Source organism: Calidris pugnax, unplaced genomic scaffold (genome assembly GCF_001431845.1).
Source record: "Calidris pugnax isolate Ruff unplaced genomic scaffold, ASM143184v1 scaffold38, whole genome shotgun sequence".
In the NCBI taxonomy this organism is placed as follows: Eukaryota; Metazoa; Chordata; class Aves; order Charadriiformes; family Scolopacidae; genus Calidris; species Calidris pugnax.
The window spans coordinates 12,792,340-12,810,599 of NW_015090995.1; the positions used below are offsets into that span (position 1 = coordinate 12,792,340).

The following is an 18,260-nucleotide window of genomic DNA, read 5'->3' on the forward strand; positions in this document are numbered from 1 at the left end:
CCCCCCCCCCTTCCCCCCGCCATGTTCTTTCAAAGCAGCCAGGATCCATCCAATACAGACAAAAATCACCCTGTCTAGAGGAGCTGACTGTTGGCGTGTTTTCAAATACCTCTCCCTTAAACAGCAAGCAGGCTACGTCTCAGATTCACTACATATAATATTGAGTATTTCTGATGCAGCATAACCATCAAGGATCTGTTTCCCTTTCCTGTGTGCACAGAGATTTGAAGCCTTTGAATTGTCAAATACATTTGCAACGAACTTCTACAATCATTACCCCCCCTAAACCCTTTACTTCCCCTTTTCCTGGCCTCTTTATTATTTATTTAGCCAGATCAAAGGGCCTTTTCATCAGGCTTGTATGCTGCTGAAGTCATTTCAGATCACAAACAATGGTGGACAAACTCTGAAAATAGCTCCCCATAGGACTAGGAAGGTTCTGAGCAGATTCAAATTCCCCAAAGCTCAGACTCTGTTCCCAAATACAGAACGGTTTCTTCTTCATGCTCCCCTCAAACCACAACACAATATGTGCAAACACAAATGCACAGAGACCTCACCATTTACTTATGTAGCAACACCCTCCTGTTGGCTCCTCTGTATTACCCTTTTAGCTTCAAAATGGGGCCAAAATTATTATACCAAATCCCACCTCGTCTTGGACAGAGATGAGATGGTAAGGATACAGGTAAAGTAAAGCTGTATTTTCAGCCCACCTGAATAAAACTTCAACTTCACCCACACGGACATCAGTGTTTGGCTCAAGCCAAATCTAGCTCCTTATCTAGAGGAAACCAGAACAGGCTGAGATTCCAAATGATGCAAGGAAAATTAGCAAAAGCTAAACAAGCAGCTCTGGGATGAGCCACAAAGCACACTCCATTTTCCACTTCTATACTTTGGTCCACTGAAAATAAAATTTGAAAAACTCTAAAGGAAGTTCAGGTGATTTTTGTTACCTGCACCATTGTTGCTTTCATTTATTTTCTCCTTTTCTACTTAGCATTTAGATACAGTCTAAAAAAATCTTTTGTCTGGCCACATGTAATTAAAGAGCAGCTTAAGTCTTGCAATAAGTAACTGCAAGTTTCTACAATGAATCACCCCGTAACTTTGGCTTTTGCAGCAAACCTTTTGTAAGGCTCTGGAGCCTCAGCATTAAACTTCCCCATGCCATAAAAAAAAAAAAATCAAGCTGGCTTATTTGGGTTTTGGTTTTTTGGTGGGTTTTTTTGTTTGTTTGTAGGTTTTTTTAAAAAAGATTCAGGCCTCTCTAGGAAAGCTACTGAAACAGGTTACAGTCCTTCCAGACACAGTCAGTAGCTGAACACAGTATGTCATCTCACTTAATAAAGATGGGATCTTTGCAGAAAGAAAACGTGCCTCAGGAGTGAGGACAATGGACAGAGTTTTATACTGTCTTCCCTTATGTGACTGTCATGGAGGTTGTTTGAAGATCTCGCTTACCTGACTGACCCGTACTCAGGGGGATGCTGATACCTCATCATAGCCCCATCAGATCTTCCCTGCTGGCTCATGCGATGATCACTATAGAAATGTCCCGAGTCCTGAGGTTTGCAGTTCATAGATGGGGTGGACACGTTTTTGTAAGGATACTCTGGAGGAGGACCCCGCTGCTCCATTCCTTTCATGTTGGGCTGGGAAGGGGGCTGCACCGAGTTCTTGTAGAACTCATTGGAGCCAGAATTTTTGTAAGGGTCGCTGGACTGCTGAGGAGAGAGCGGAGAGAGGGGGGAGAGTGGCGCGCTCGTGACAGGCGCGTGGGCCTTGACACCGCTGGTGGCCAAGGACAGCTGCATCAGCCTCTCGCTCAGGGAGCGGACATGCCCTTGCTTGAGGTCCTTCAGTCCTTCATCCTGGTGGACCTTCCCTGGGCTCACCCGCTGAACCGTGGGCCGCCCTTCAGTCCTCATCTTTTGGTTGGTGACCCCCGTTACATAGAACGCTGCCCCGACACTCGCATGCGGCTGGCCCCTGAAATACTGCGACTGGACTTTGGCTTCCTCATAGGTCGGGAGATCCTCGCTGTTCTGAAGTCGCGGGGAGAGCTGCTTCTCCATGATGCTGTTGTCCACCTGTATCTCCTGGCCCTGGGGCTCCTGACGGGCAGCATGAGTCACAAGCTGGTGGTCCTGGGAGCTCAGCCCTTCGTTCTGAGATGCTGGACTCCCAGTGCTGTTGAAAGGGGGGGCATTTCCTGTGGCTTGCTGGTGTAAGGCAAGAAGGTTACGGTTGTCATTTGGGTTTCCGTATCGGAGCTGCTCCTGCAGCAGGCGCTGTAAAACTGTCGTAGCTGCTTGCTCTTCTGAATTCCTCATCTCAAACTGTGGTGCCTTTTGGGTGGAATGTAAAAGCTGCCCTTGACCTAAGGAAAGGAGACACGGTTATTAGCGCCTGAGTGGATCAAGCAAAAGACATTTAAGAGCAATGGCTTGAAATACAGAAAAAAAACAGGTTAGATTACCAAAGGTTCCCATAACAATGGGGGTCATTAAGGCCCTTGACCTAAGAAGGACTTGCATGCCAGGGGGCAAAGCCTCGCAAGGTGATGAAAGGTGACTTGCAAATTTATAGGAATATCAATCGACTGCAAGCTGTAGGGATGCATGCCGAATACCTCAGACAGCAAGGCTGCTTTCAGGCGGAAAGGAGGCCTATAATTCACAGGACGATGGTAAAAATGCCTAAGACCTGTTTGCTTTACACTTAGGGCTACCAACAGTGAAATACATTTCCCATATTTGCAGGCAGACAAGGACTAAAGGGTGAAATCAGCAATTTGTCAGTTTTAGGGGAGAAAAAAAAAGATGCCCATTAAGATACTCTATGGTTCAAAGGAAGTAAAGAAATCTCTTAGCTTAGATCGCTTAAAGCAATTAATGAATACCTCGTTAGCCAGCAGGTTTTTAGAGTTATGAAATACCCAGAGTGAGATCAGCACCTAGTCTCCCTGCTGCAGAAAACACTATGTACTGGTGCAAGTGAGGACTCTTTTAACTTCCTGCTATACAAAGGCAACCAAATCTTCACACATCTAAATATCATCAGCTGAAGGCATGCAAATGCAGGAGGAAAAAGAGTTGTCTGATCTAAGGAACAGAAAAAGACCTCTGAGTGGCAGGAAAAAACACTGTGTACCAATGAGAGAAACACAAAGAGCCAATGTCAAGCACATCCTAAATACAGATTAAGTCAGTGACCAACAGTGATTACACTTCACTCAATCTCCCAGTGGACTCAGGAATTTGTCATGGAAACTCAAGCCCATTGGCCTTGCAGGAGTTGAAATATCCAAAATTAATGATACCTTTGAGACACTTAACTAAAAGCAGAGCTACTTTTGAGATAGAACAGTTCAGAATAGAGTAGGCTTTACTTGTAGGCTAAACTGTGGCTTGGCCCTGACAGCAGAACACACGTTGGTATTCTAGCAGGCTATTTTGACACCTTTTTACTGTATAACACCGTCCCTTAGCAAAAGGTAACTTATTCCCAACAGTTTGTTCCATGGCAGAACCACAGACTGACTGCAGGAGTCAGGAGACCTGAAGGGTCTGCTTTGTTCTGTGTTTCCACAACCACCCAGTTTCCTCCCTCAGGCCATCTTACCGCAGGAGTCTACCCCGTAACACAAGGCCTGGAGGTACCAGGCAGACAGAACCTTCCTGCAAACCTTAATGGAGAGAAAGTTAAAATCCACCTCATTCCAGGCTGCCTCACCAAACTAGGAATTCAGGCCATGTTAAATGGCCTGGAACATGATTCTTCTGCGAGCCTATTTGAAGTAGCACATACCTATTTCCTTCACTTTGAGTTCCTTGGTAAGGAGGAGCAGTTCTGCCACATGTGGGACACACACAGAGCCTTCCCGCAAGTCCAAAATCTCCACTCAGAGATGGCTTCAGTCTCCTCTTCAGTAGGCCAGATCACTTGATACTCTCCTCGCTTCCAAAATAATTCTGAGGAAAGCATTGAAAACATCATTTTAATCAGCAGATGAGACCCTAGAAATAACAAACCTTGGCCCGTATTTCAGATTTTTCTTTTGTAGCTTCTTGTTTTCTCCCAGAGCCCAACAATTTTGATCCCTTTAGGATGAATGAACCCCCCTGTCCCTAGCAATCTCCTCCAGCTGCTGCTTTAATCATGACAATTTCTGCTCCAAGATTAAATGTTGCCAAGTAATGCTCTGTCCCATCTGTGCCTCCAAGTGAAACAGTGATTAAAACCTGCTAATTCTTTAACTCCATTGTTTTATTTTTTACTAAGAATGAAAGCTGCAGCACAGATGATGATACCCTGTGCTTATGGCTCCTTTTCCAGTGGTGCTGTGTATTTCAAACTATATCAGCAGAAATCCTTTGATGAAAGGTGATATGGTCAAATGCTTTATAAACTTCAACAAATTATGCCTCAAAAATGACTATGGGAATGATCAGCGTACAAATATTAGCTTTATTTCAGAGGCTGGGAAAGTGAGGGGAAGAAAAGGACACTGACAAAGTATATGCCAAAAACATATTGCAGAGCACAGCTCTAATTCCCAAAACATTCTTTAATTACGTTACTTTTCCCTTTCAGAATATAAAGCACTAAAGAAACTTTAACCATTGAGGGGAGAATCAAGAGAACACACAAAAATATGTATTTAGGCGTGTTATTCAAGAGGTAGCTGAATCTACTACTGAAAGTGTCCTAAAGAAAGGGGCAAACGACACAGAAGAAGTGAAACTTACTTGTACACTCAGTGTGCTTGTACTTAACAGGGCAGGGAATTAAAACAGAACAAGTAAAATTAAAAAATATTCATGGAGATGTATAGTTTAACTTAATTTCCTGCAATGTTGCAAAAAAAAATAAAGTGAACAGATGTAGTGAAGGAATGCAGACGTGGATACTTCTGTCTCTGTCTTATTATGGCACACATCCACACCCAACAAAAATTATCTCAGATCTGCAAGTTAAATACTTGAGGTGTCAACAGCAATTTCAAGGCACATGAACAATATCTAACTAGAGAACAAGGCTGTGTTGTGTGGTATGGTACTTCAAGATGGTGGTTGGAAAAAACATCTAATGTCAAATTCTTAACTGGTGACTTAGCTCGAGAGGGATATATTGAAAACAGCTGCCAGCAAATATGCAGTAAAGAACCTTTAAACCAGGCATTAAGATAGCAGATAACTACAGCAATTTCTAGCCTCTTTTCCCAGTGTTGCACAACAGAAGTTGAGGATTCCTTGTCCCCCTCATACCAGTATCATCACTGACTTTTTTTTTTTTTAAAACAAAGTTGCCCTAAGCAACCCTTTTTAGTAGAGCATTAAAAGGCTTTTATTATGCAATATGATGCTGCCTTTCCACCCAAAGATTTCTTTTGTCTCAACTGGAAAAATCTAAGGGGGGGTAGGGGGTGTTGTTTATTTTTTTAATACAAAGATACAACCCAGCTTGAGATTCTGCCTCTCTGCCTTAAAGATTTTCTCAACAGACAATTTCAATCTGTGCGTGTTTAACTCCTTCAAACGTTCAAGGAAGTAATTCTGTATGCAACCATTTCACACGCGGAGTTTCACTTCACAGCAATATAAGCTTATTCTGCTGATCTGATGAAGGGAGGGCACAGTTCACAGTTAAAGTATTTGCTGGAACTGAATACTACTAATTTTAATGTAGATGTAAACTAGGAATCAGCCTGGAAATCAAAAACAAAAGGTGGACTGAGATACAATATGAAGATATTCTGGCCAACAAATCCACTTTCTTTAAATACCAACTGTTTGCATTATGCTTATTTTTTTCCAGTTTTATGCCATTATTTTCAATTAACAAAGAAAATCTTGTGCAACTAATTTGGGTGGCAGCATTCCTGGAATCTGCTTTCTGAGCAAGCTGGAAACTCATGGCAGAACCAGCGAGTTAACTTTTTTTATGTAATGAAACACAAAAATGAACAGTACAATCGGTACTGAAGCCCATGTGTTATTTATTTGGACACCAAATTGTATTTGTTTTAGGCTCTTCCAGCAATTTCAGTTTTCAGTGTGCCAAAGATGAAAATTAGTGAGGTGCGCTGCAAAAGTTGTTATGATAGAGCTGGAAGGAAATTGGAAAAGGTTCTGTAGACATTTTAAACAGACATATTTGGGGGTTTAAGCCCGAATCTATTACGATGGATATGGCTGAATTCAGACATTCAACAACTCTGCAAAACTGTACTTGCTTATGGATCGGATGGTGCACTCTTCATAACCACAAAGCCTAGAAACGCCTTGCTTTTCAAGTGGAAAACTCTGTTTTAGACCAATTCTGTTCCATGGAAGCACTGCGAGGTGGATTTCTCAGGCTGAACCCATTTTACAGTTTGTTCCTGAGCACTGTAGCTCTGTCATCTTACTACCTTATTCTAACTTCTAGTCTGGTCACTTTACAGTTGTGTGTTCTTGAGCGAAACGTCAGAGCCTAGAACTGGTAGAATGAACGCAGGATTGCAAATAGCATTGCACGTAACCATGCTGAAATCAAGAATGGGCATAAAAGGGGAGGTAGCATAGGTGCTATTTAAGGAAGAAAAGACTGATATTTGCAGGGCACTGTGCAAAAACTCAGTAGGTGAGGCTTCTGTCTTAAACATTGTGTAATTATGCACAGGAACCTTGCCAGTCCCTCGTGAGGAAGAAAGATTAATGAAGAATTTCAAATGATAATACTGCCAGGCTGTAAGGAACCAAAGCAGCACATTTCTGTACAGCATGCAAATATTTTTCAGCATTATAAAAATAAACAAGCTTAGACAAGTGAGCTACTCACCACTGTTTGATGAGTGGCTATAATGCTATAGCTCAATTAACCTGCATGGAGCAATAATAACCTCACAAGCAAAGAGAAGCATCTTTCTTTAGCTTGTGAAACTAAGAGGAATGCAAGAGTCCCTGTGAGGACAGCCTGTACATACTTGCCCAGAATTACTGCTTAGCCAAGAAGCTAATTAGCTTACGCATCAGGTGGGATGGGAACAGGTTCACCACCTCAAAAAGGCTGCAGTACAGTTAAGCACTTTCAGTTTTACTACTAAATTTTGTGTCACACACAAAACAATCCAGTGACACTGTCAGGCTTCACATGCAAGCAGTAAGTTTCACTAAGTAATTCTGTGCTTTTCTTAAAGGATGTGCATGTGACATTGCTCATCCAGGCTGGCAACAGGCGATGGGATGCTATCACTCAGATGAAGTGTTGTTTTTTTAGGTGCAGAGTTATCTTCAGACATACCTGCACACTGTAATAGAAGAGGGGAACACAAAACAGAGATAACGTAGAAAGGACTGGCTGTGAAGTCCCTGGGCGATCACAGAGACCAGCTCCCATGCTGAGTCACCCAGTGTTTAATAGAAATATGCCTTTGCTACATGGCTTCTGCAAAACCCAGCAGGCTGATTGCCCGATCCTGCAAAATTCTCTTAACATGAGTGACTATAAGACCACTGGGAACATGGTTGTTCTGCACACACACTCACTTTGAAGTGGCTAGGAGCACCAGACACACAAGGGTGAGGTCCAGAATTATTTAATGAATAGTGCAGGTTATCACTGAATGTTCTTCATTTCAGCCCTACCCAAGGAGGAGGAAGGGAGAGAATACACACTAAGACAGTCCTTGAGAATAAAAGTTCCCAACGTCTGGCGCCAACACCCAAACCTGCAAGGCAGCACACAATGAATCCCAGCGTGTGATAGCGTTTTAGCACCAGCTCCTAACCAAAAGTGGGTTTCGGGCTCCAACCATAAACACTTCCCCAGCTTTGATTCAACCGCCCCGTCCCTGCTTGCCTCGATCTGCTGAGGTGGCTCAGGTGATCTTAGAGGGTGGCACTGAGCAGGTGCATGGAGCGGCGCCAACATTACTCATCTTCATACCAGAAGGACAGAGTCACTGGGCAAACAAGAAAAACTTCCTTCTTTTAACCGAAAACAAGAACAATGTCACCCGGAGGGGTGCAAATAATACGCATACCCGTTCCATTAGATCAGCCAGCAATAATAGCAAGGCCACCAGAACACCTGAAGACCGATCACGGTTCTAACTCCTCTCCGGGCCAAACCTTCAGCAAGGACCAGACTGCCTCGCCAGGAGCCACCAACCATTCTCCTGAAACGCTCGCTCACATTATTGGGATTTGGGCACAGAACAGCACAAGAAAGCCTATCAGGCCTCACGAAAAAGCAGCAGGTTGCTGGTCTGGCTTGTGATAAGTAAGTCAAGGCATCAACATAGGAAGACCCCCTCTAAATAACATGTCTAAGGAAAAAAATGAAAAGACCTTATTTGACCTTTGAAACACTGCTCCCTCACTTTAAAGTATCAATTTCTTCAGAGGGAAGTACCTATAATCTTCACCAACATAATTTAGGTTTTATATTACAAAGGGAAGAAAAAAAAAGAGAAGAATAAGCACTTACAAAGCCTGGTATAAACAGGAATGCTTCATGGCTTTTAAGCATTTTGATAAGAATGCTATGGAATTTCAAGTTCCCCCATAAAATTTCAAAAGTCAGAGGGCAAGAGGATTTATTCTGAATATACTGGTCTAATAGTAAAAGCAGTCTAGGACAACATATCCAGCTGTTTTTATCCGGAATACTTCTATATGAACACATCACACCATTCAGTTGCTTAGAATCTGTTATGCAGCACTACCAAGCACTAGGCACACGTCTGCAGAGAGACAACCCTTTACTGCCACGTACCGCAATTTCTGCATATTTAATGAAACACTAATTCCAGCAGAGGCGATGGGAGCTCCGCTACTAACCTACTAACTTCGTAAAGGCCAAGATCTCACCTTTTAGATGTCTTAGAAGTCTTCTAAAACCAGATCAAGCTTACACAGGTTTTGTCACATCAGGTCTCCTTTCAGAGGACTGCTTCCCAGCGCATACCGAGCAAGATGCATCTGCTTCGAACTTCACAGATTTCCAGTAATTATCCTTGTAGAATCGGGGAACTGTTGTAAACCTAAGCCGCAATTTTAATTCGACATCAAGCTTTGTTTTGTCTGTTAAGAATACTCTACTTCTTGCTGCTGCTAGCACTCAGGCAGCGCCCTGCTTCTGTCGTCAGCAGCCCCAGTCCCACAACTATCCCAAGTATGCCCCAGCACCATTTTCATTGCATTGTGTGGTTTCTCCATTCCTTCACTGATTTAGTCCAGGCCTCTCCTCGGGGCTCTCAGATAATGAAAACCATGTGAGAGTAAAATGTAATCTTCAAACACGCAAACGAGTTTCATGTGCATTATCAGAAGGGAGCAAAACGTTGACAGTGCATCATTTGTCCCTACCGATAGGATCAGGCTGTTTTAATTGCTGGTGAGATAAAAAAAGATTAGAATCGCCATCTACATTAAAAAGAAAGTAAAAATTTGAACCTAAAAGCTTAAGTCCTGAAAACAATGGAAACACACTCCCCAGAAAGATATATCCACTTTATGCTACCTTAAGGTCATTTTTCCTCATATGTCAGTTGTGGCATCCTGAATATTTGTATCATAAGCTGACACAAATAAAAACTGCAGGTGGAGAAAGGTATAGAGAAGAAAACAATCACTATGGCCTAACTTCAGCATGGAATTTTCTGGCTTTTTCTAGCATTACCACAAATTAAAATATTTTAAGCCCCCATATGGAGGAGACCTTCTTATTTCACAAAGCAGTTTTACAGAATTTAACAGGACTTGTCGCAGACATAGGCCCTCCTTTTTTCAAAGGGCTGCTTTTTTTTTTTCCTTTATAGAAAGAAATAGTTAAAATACAGTTAACTTACCAGTTGTCAGTCAGTCTAACAATGTGCATCCTGAGATGCTGCGGCTCAAGGAAGGTAACAACCCTAACGCAGTTCTGTGACAACACAGTATCACAAAGCAAGCCCATTTTGTGATCTCAATAGGTAGCATGGGTTAAAAAGATGGATCTCCCTTTTTTTTTTTTTTTTTAAAGTAAAACCCAAAAGAAGATCCAGACCACCAAATTTTTAGAGAGCAAGATGTTATGAAAGAACACCACCAAAACCACTTTTATCATAACCACCTGGATTTTTCATGTGCACCTTGTAAAAACCTTTAATTACTTGTAAGATGATTAATTAAGCCTCACCACCACACTGGGAGGAAGATATTACTAGGTTCGTTATAGCGCAGCACTGATTGGCTAAATCCTAGCCTACATGTATGTTTTTGTTGCCACAACTATGTCACTTGGGGAATTGATTCTTTCAATGTAACTATTCCAGCAACCACTCTAAAGCAGATGCAGTTACACTAGGAAATAATTGTTTTTAGGTATATTACTTCGGAAACCTTGTGTAAACCATACCAGAAAAACTTCTTCCTTGCTAATATAAACTTCATCACTACTAGAAAGAATTTCCATACTAACTGGAGCAGCAAAAATTTTAAGCATAGATCCTGGCCAAAACGGTTTTGATCAAGGATGTAGGCATCCCAGAACTTGTTAAAGCAGAAGGCAGGGGAACTTTCTGAGTATTTTCTACAGCTGGAGAAGATACTTCCACTAGGTACCCATAGCAGCTGCAGAAACAAAAAGTTAGGGCTACACAGTATTCCCCTAATGAAGTAAATCTGTCCAAAATCTGTCCCCTCCAAAAGCAACCTGAGCAGCTCGGGATGCGACCAGCAGCCTCCCACACACGTTTTCTCTTGCCATCCCTACCTCCCCTAATTGGAAATGCACTGGTCGTTTACCAGGTGGTAAATCATGGAATCACAGAATCATTCCGGTTGGAAAACACCCTTGGGATCATCGAGTCCAACCATCAACCCTACTCTACAAAGTTCTCCCCTATACCATATCCCCCAACACCACATGTAAACAACTCTTAAACTCATCCAAGGACGGTGACTCAACCACCTCCCTGGGCAGCCTGTTCCAGTCTCTGACCACTCTTTCTGTGAAGAATTTCTTCCTAATGTCCTGTCTAAACCTACCCCGTTGCAGCTTGAAGCCATTCCCTCTTGTTCTATCGCTAATTACCTGTGAGAAGAGACCAGCACCAACCTCTTGACAATGTCCTTTCAAGTAGGTGTAGAGAGTGATGAGGTCACCCCTCAGTCTCCTCTTTCTCAAACTAAACAGTCCCAGCTCCCTCAGATGCTCTTCATACAATTTATTCTCCAGGCCCTTCACCATTTTCATTGCCCTCCTCTGCACCCGCTCCAGCACCTTGGTATCTCTCTTGTACTGAGGTGCCCAAAACTGGACACAATACTTAAGCTGTGGCCTCACCAGTGCTAAGATTTTTTTATTACTTTTTCTTTTTTTAAACAAGATCTGAGTGCTCTACACCCGATCCCAACTTGGCAACAGCAAAAGCTGTTTTTTTCCCCCCGTAACTTTTCTGCCTGTTCTCTACAGTTCCCTGATCTTACCCAGAGGAAGGGTAGAATAGACTATGTAATTACTCTCAGTCTCTTCAACCTTTATCCTTCTGCAGTAAAAAGTCTTTCAAATTTGTTTTTACTTAATACGAACATACAGCATTCAGTTGTGATCATTTCAGTCAGCTACAGAGTACCAATTCCTCGTGCACCTCCACAGGCTATCTTACACTGGTTTTATGTTTTGTGTCCCCAGAAATATGGAGGAGGCTTTAGCTTTGTTTCTTTTCAAAAAGACAATGGGAAAACTAGGAAGATATGTTTTCCCACCCTGTTTTTCCCAAACCCCACAACAAGATGGGCTAGCCCTAGTATGAAGCAATAAAATTTGTTTCAGTTGGACACAGAACCACCCAAATTAGAACAGCAGGAAAAGTCCACCAACCGTGAAGTGAACAAAGTTACTGAAATGTGGAATTGCTTTCCTTGAGGGCTACAGTAAATAATCCTAAGAAATTAAGTAATTCTTTTAAAAAACAAGTTGTGTAGCATTTTAAAGCAAACAAACATTACTGTGATACAACTCTTAGACAAGGTCTTACAAATGCTAATTCATTAAACAAAAACTTAAATTGGCTTAATTCATAGACATTCATATACGAGAACTGCTCAACAACATCTTGTCTGCAATTAGACACTGTAAATGCTTTGCTAATACAAATAATAGCAAGGCCTTTAAAAACCAATCTTATTAAATCAGTGAACTTTTTTATGGTTTAAACAAAATCTTGGTTCTCTATTCTCCCCGATAGTGATGAACTTATATAGTCCAACAATAGTTATCACGGAAAACAACCAGACCTCTCCAAACTCCCAAAGATACTAAAAGATACTATTTGAAATATTTAGTATTTAAAAAATAAAAGGTTATTTTAAGCCTAGACACAACCAAATTAGACAACAGTCATTCTGAGAGAGGATGAGAAAGTAAAAAAGCATCAAGTATGAATGGCAGTATTTATCTCTGAACCCCTTCTGCAGGACCAAGAATGCAGACTGCGTGCCAGTAAAATATGAGACGATTCAGCTATTAGAAACAGGAGAGAGCACTCCCTTTCTCAGCGCTAAGCCAGGAACACGAGAGCTGCTCGCAACAAAGCATGACACATCGAGCAACCATCATATGAAGGATGACCACAACTCATGATCCCCAGGCACTACAGGAGACTCCAACACACGTTCTTCCTTCACTTAAGCTAAGCACTTCACATAACCACTACTCTACTAAGACAGGATTTTAAGGCTTTGAGAACTCTGTTTCACTGAATTTCACTGAATTTCTAGAGTTGGAAGGGACCATAGAGATCATCTAGTCCAACTCCCCTGCTGAAGCAGGATTGCCTAGAGCTAGAGCATGTTACTCAGGACTGCATCCAGGCGGGTTTTGAAAATCTCCAAAGAAGGGGACTCCACAACCTCCCTGGGCAGCCTGTTCCAGGGTTCCGTCACCCTCACCGTGAAGAAGTTTCTCCTCATATTTGAGTGGCCTTTTAGTTTTGTTCTCAGTTTTTTGTTTTTTCCAGGACTTTTTCTTTTCCATTCCTATTCATTCATCTATTCCTACTCATTCACCTTTTCGTTGCTCATTCACTGTCCCCCCTTACATTAAATGTTTGGTTTGCTCTGAATGGCCATTTATACAGGTATATATACACATATACAGGTAAGTTTCAAATATATTCTTACTTGAAAAATTACATCCTAGTGTCTAAGTAAACAAAAATTTCATCAACTCTGAAAAACTCCTTTCACTTCCAGGCATAGTAAGCAAGTAAGACAAATATTATATTGCATATATTAAACGAATTGCTCCTAGGAGCTCCATTCCACTATTATTCCCCAAAGTTGTTGAGATTTTTTCTTCTGTCTTGAAGATTACATTTCAAGGCTACTCTGGAGAGCCAAGTAATGTGCAAGATTGGGCTATTTGCTGACTTTAGATTTCCCCGTACAGTACACTATTTTCACATGGATACCATTTCAGCATCAGAACGGTTCAAAGCATGAACCAAATACTTTTGCAAAAGCTGAAGGTATGGCCGTGGCGCAGAGGCTGCAGTATGCAATTCTTCCTGTGGCCAGCACTGCATTCCAGAACTGTTTGGGAATACACTCTCTCCTGTTTAAAAGGGTTTAACAACTGAGAAGCTCCTGCAGCCAAACCGGACTCATAAGGCAGCTATGTGCCTGTTCTTTCATAAAGACAATGTTTTAAAGCCTACAATACAATGATGTTGTATATGGGGCACATACACAGAGAAAATCAGGCACAAAAGGTAGATGAACATCTAATCTAGAGAGTAACTTCTCAACAGAAAGTAAGACAAGCAAAGAATTCCTGAAAGCAGAAAATGAGCTTACAGAAATTGGTTGTGGCCCAGATTCAACACAATGGACTAAATCATTTTGACAAATCCTCTAGTGCTTCCTGAAACTTTATAGCCCCAGCAATAGGCAATTTGGAACACTTCTCTGAAGAACCAAGAGATCCAAGTCCTCTCTTGTATTTCAGTGGATAGAAGAGGAGAAAGAGAGCCTTCAACCTCATTGCCAATCACCAAGAATGGCTGTTCTCACGCTATTATAAACATTTGGTATCCATGGAAGGGGGATACCTAGCAGCAAACATTGGCAACCAAGGACATTCCACTCCCACTATATCGTCCACAATAGCAAGGAGAAAAAAAATAAATCCATAAGGCTGTTTCAATTAGGAAGCCTTTGAGAAGACTTCTTCAAAAGTCAGTGTCAGAAAATACCTTGAAATATGGGAATGTGCAACAACAGTTAGATGGGGGAAAACAAGCATCTTACTTTACTCTGAAAGCATTTACACTTCAGCCCAAAGTGGGAACATCCAATAATCTAAGAACCTTTTGCCAAGAACAAGGTCATAGTTTTTGGTTTTTTTTTTTAATTCAGAACAGAACCTAACACACACCACATTCTGCACTGAACAGAGAATCTCATAATTTACAGGTGTTTGAAGCCAGGTTTCAGTTTAATACAAACTCTTAACATGCAAGAACTTTCTTACACTGGGCTTTGTCTTTCCACTGGGGTTACAGTTCTGCAGCTCTTTAAAAGCTGTCAGTAAGAATGAAGCAAGAATTGCAAAACTCAGTTCTGCCCCAAAAGAGGTATGAACAGACAAATTCACTCACACCTAAAAGTATTTATACATTAACATACACTTGGACTGTTGATAAATCTGGAATTAAAGACTTATCTCTGTATATACATTAATACAGCAACAACCCAAACCTACACCAGATTTTGCTCCACATTAGGGCAATAAAGCCTTTAACGAGCTGAAATTTTATTTTAGCTGTTCATTTACTGTAGAAACAGTGAGCCTTAGCCATGGACCCAAGATATCATTCTGCTGGGTGCTACGCAGAGTTAAACGGTGCAAGTTGTTCCATCAAAAAAACCACCACCACCCCACACACCCCCCAAAAAAGTCACACTGCACTCAACTGGAGAAAAAAGGACGGGATAGAAGAGGGAGAAGCATTTATGTTCATTTTGGGAACTTGGGGGTTAGAAATGCTCAGTGTCAGTGTCGTGGTTAGGAAAATGTGGCAGTAAAGCAACGCAACGTTATTTCTAAATAAACAAAAAGATCGGTCCATCTGCTGATGAAAGACAGGATAAAGAGAACAAGAGAACTATTAAATTATCTACACTTCTGGGATTCTTGCTATTCTTTTGCAAAGTGAATGGCTTATGCTAATCAGGATGCATGTGAAATACATCATTCAAGCCTTCTTGTACAAATATAGTTCTTATTTATCCAGAAAGATCCCCACCAGCTGGCAATGTTTGCATACAATGTTAAACCCAACTTCAAGAGCCCATGCATTATGAGTCATTTTACATTTAAAAACATTAGTTCTTTTAGCTATTCCTGAAGATGGCGTATCCCATGAGAAGAATTTTAGTGGAATTCAACAATAATACATTATGTTACTGTCCTACTTCCTCTAGCACAAAGAAGTTACAAGTTTTCTGTTGTTTGGTATTTTTTTCTCCTAACAGAGCCTTGCCTACCGAACATCTTTGGAGAAAGGGACAAAAGGATTTGCACCAATGCCTTCTATATGAATTAAATATTTATGCTATACCCTCTTCAAGCACTTTCATCTAGAAACCTGTGGAATGTGATCTCCTGACCTTAACACTCAAGCACGTCTAAATCAGCTGCCCTTTGAGCTGTACTGCAGACTACAGAGAATTTTTATACATTTGTACTACAGGCATACAAAAAACTTCTGGCCCAGACATGGCATTCTGTGCTACAAAGCATACACTAGCCCAAAGTCACTCAAGCATGCTTCAGGAAAGAGCAATACTTTGATTCTCCCGCGTTTACAGCACGATCTGATGTCATGTGTCACCATACACAGGTAGAATGATGAACCATGCTATCAGTACATTAACCAGCCATCACAATTTAAATATATGTCATGCCAAACAATACCACAATTACGAGGTGCCAGCACCACTGCAATCCTATGTCCTACTGTATGGCCCGTTCTGCCCACTCCACACTGCCCAGCCTCCTTTCTGCCTCCAGCCTCCTCCCCAGGACAGGCACTGCTGCCTGCAAAACTTCTCCAGAATCAGAAAGGCAAGGAGCTTGGGGCAAGACCAGGCGCCCCTTTGCCTTCTCCTAGAAATCCTACTCTTTCCTCAAGAAAGCACTAGAGCAGAAACAAACCATTCTGTGTTGCTTGTGGCTCCCAGGAATGCTTTAAGGACAGGGGTTATATTGCAAATAAGTGTCCTGGTGAAAAAGAGAGGGAGCCCAAGTGCCCCACGTGAACCTACAACTTCAACTATGGGACAAATTTTTCCAGGGTCAGCTCATGACCCTGCTCCTAGGAGAAGCAGTCACTGAGGTAACCCTGGTGAAAGTCTGACCCAAAGATTTAACACGGTCATGGTCTTGATGGTAGAGTCCATGTTTTTATATCAGCCCTGAAAAAAACGATGTGATGCCGCTGCCCATCGCTCACACAGGAGCAGCACAAGGGCACAGGACAAGCTCAAGATGGTTCATGTGTTCCCACCCTGATATGGCAGAAAGGCTCAGTGCCCAGCAAAAAGTCACAGGTAGCAGAAAAAAGTGAGACAGCAGCCAAAACCTATGCCATGTCTTCTACCCCAGGATGGATCCTGGCCAGTCACCTCACAAGTGGCCCTGCTGGCTGCTACAGCTCAGCAGAGATTAGGACACCCTCAGTTCTCTGAGGGTCCATAAGCTCAAAGCACCCTAACTTGCTGCCCCCCTCCAAGGGAGGAATGAGACACCTTTTCCCCCTTTTTCCACCCACAGAAATTCCTCCAAGAGAGGGTAGAGGAAAGAAAGACCACAATAGACCAATATTAGCAATTCCTGTATCATCTACAGGAAAAACCCACGCAGTGGGGAAGAGCATGATGTCAAGGCTGGTTTCACCACAGAAACAGCCAGATCCTCCTACTGGGAGATGCTGTGTGTTTCCACAGGGAACAATATAATCCTTCCTGCAAGGAGGAGTCCTACTACCAGCAACACGGAACTCCACAGGTCCTTCCTTTGCACAAAAGACTGGTAGCAATGAAACTCTGGCCGTGGGAAGCGGGTATGTGGGTACAGAGCTGGAGGAGAAGTAAAATTAGAAATTCCCAGCGGTATTATCACTTGTAAAGCAGCACACATTCAGCACTTGGCCTCTAGAGAAAGGAGCATGCTACAAAATATGTTTCCCTGCACAGAGTCTGGGCCTCCATCCAGTTATTATGTGCACATGTCCCTGCTGCGTTTTCAGTTTTACTTTAGAAAAAAATCTCAAAACAAAGAAAACATATCCTCATACTCACGCTGTACAGTGCCAAGCATGTTCCTAGCCATGTTCATTAATCTGTTAAGGCATGTTAACTATGGGTTCAACACTTTTACACCTTGTGACACAGCAGTAAAACACTCTAATGTAAAACAAATTCCAGTGTGAAACAAGAAATCTCAACTGACTCTGGAAGCCCTGTTTGCACACGTGCATACGTAATGCACATACAGGCTTCTCTGTGAAGCATGACGAGCAAAGACAATCTTGACACGTGGATTACAAGCACAATGACTGCGATTATTTTCTCAAAAGAAAAGAGCACCGCAAGAAACGCGGCTGCTTTCAAACACAGCCTTACGGAAACCCACTTCAGCGACTTTACTTTATCCAATTACACACAAGTACATCACTATTAATTTTGGCTATTTACAGCCAGTCGTGAAATGGGTGAACAAGTGTGTTTTGCTTTTTTTTTTTGGCAAGAATTCTGCAAGATGAAGAGTAATCTCTACAGGAGAGAGAAGCGATGGGCAAAAGCTGACAGAGAACAGAGCCGGTCTAACTCCCAGGTTTGGCTGCAAGAATGAACGCCGAGTCCCTTGTGCCACGAGCACGTCTCTTACCTACTGATCTGCTGAAGACAAAAGGGTTTTCTTCTTTTCAGAAACTGGACACTTGTAGCTCGTTGGGTCAGTCACACAAAGCTTCCCTGCTGCCAAAGGTATTTTTTTCCCCTCGGGTTTTTGTTGTTGTTGTTTAGTTTTTTACCCCAGAGAGTAAAGGGCAGAACAGTGGATTCAGCAGGGGCAAAGGGTGGAATTCGAGACTTAACAGGCGAACTGCAGAGCTCTCTCTAAAAGATGTTGTATTTCAAGGCGCTTTCACTTGCAAATCCTTCTTCATCCTCAGTGTCAATAAAACTGGAGGGGGGGGGAAGTAAACTTTTTAAACT

General features: G+C 42.2%; 1 protein-coding gene across 9 annotated transcripts in view; it reads right to left on the reverse strand.

The window, feature by feature from the left end:
* AMOT (angiomotin) overlaps nt 1–18,260 on the reverse strand; it is a 66,335-nt gene that overhangs the window by 34,247 nt on the left and 13,828 nt on the right. For 7 of the 9 annotated variants that reach the window (XM_014955241.1, XM_014955243.1, XM_014955242.1 and 4 more), the window contains exons 2-3: nt 3,817–3,980; nt 1,468–2,386 (exon numbers count right to left, since the gene is read on the reverse strand). In XM_014955241.1, the coding sequence (XP_014810727.1) occupies nt 1,468–2,339 (872 nt within the window). In that variant the 5' untranslated portion in view covers nt 2,340–2,386; nt 3,817–3,980. Of the gene's footprint in view, nt 1–1,467; nt 2,387–3,816; nt 3,981–8,864; nt 8,963–17,931; nt 18,237–18,260 lie in introns of those variants that run through there. The other 2 variants (XM_014955240.1, XM_014955247.1) reach the window with 2 other exon arrangements.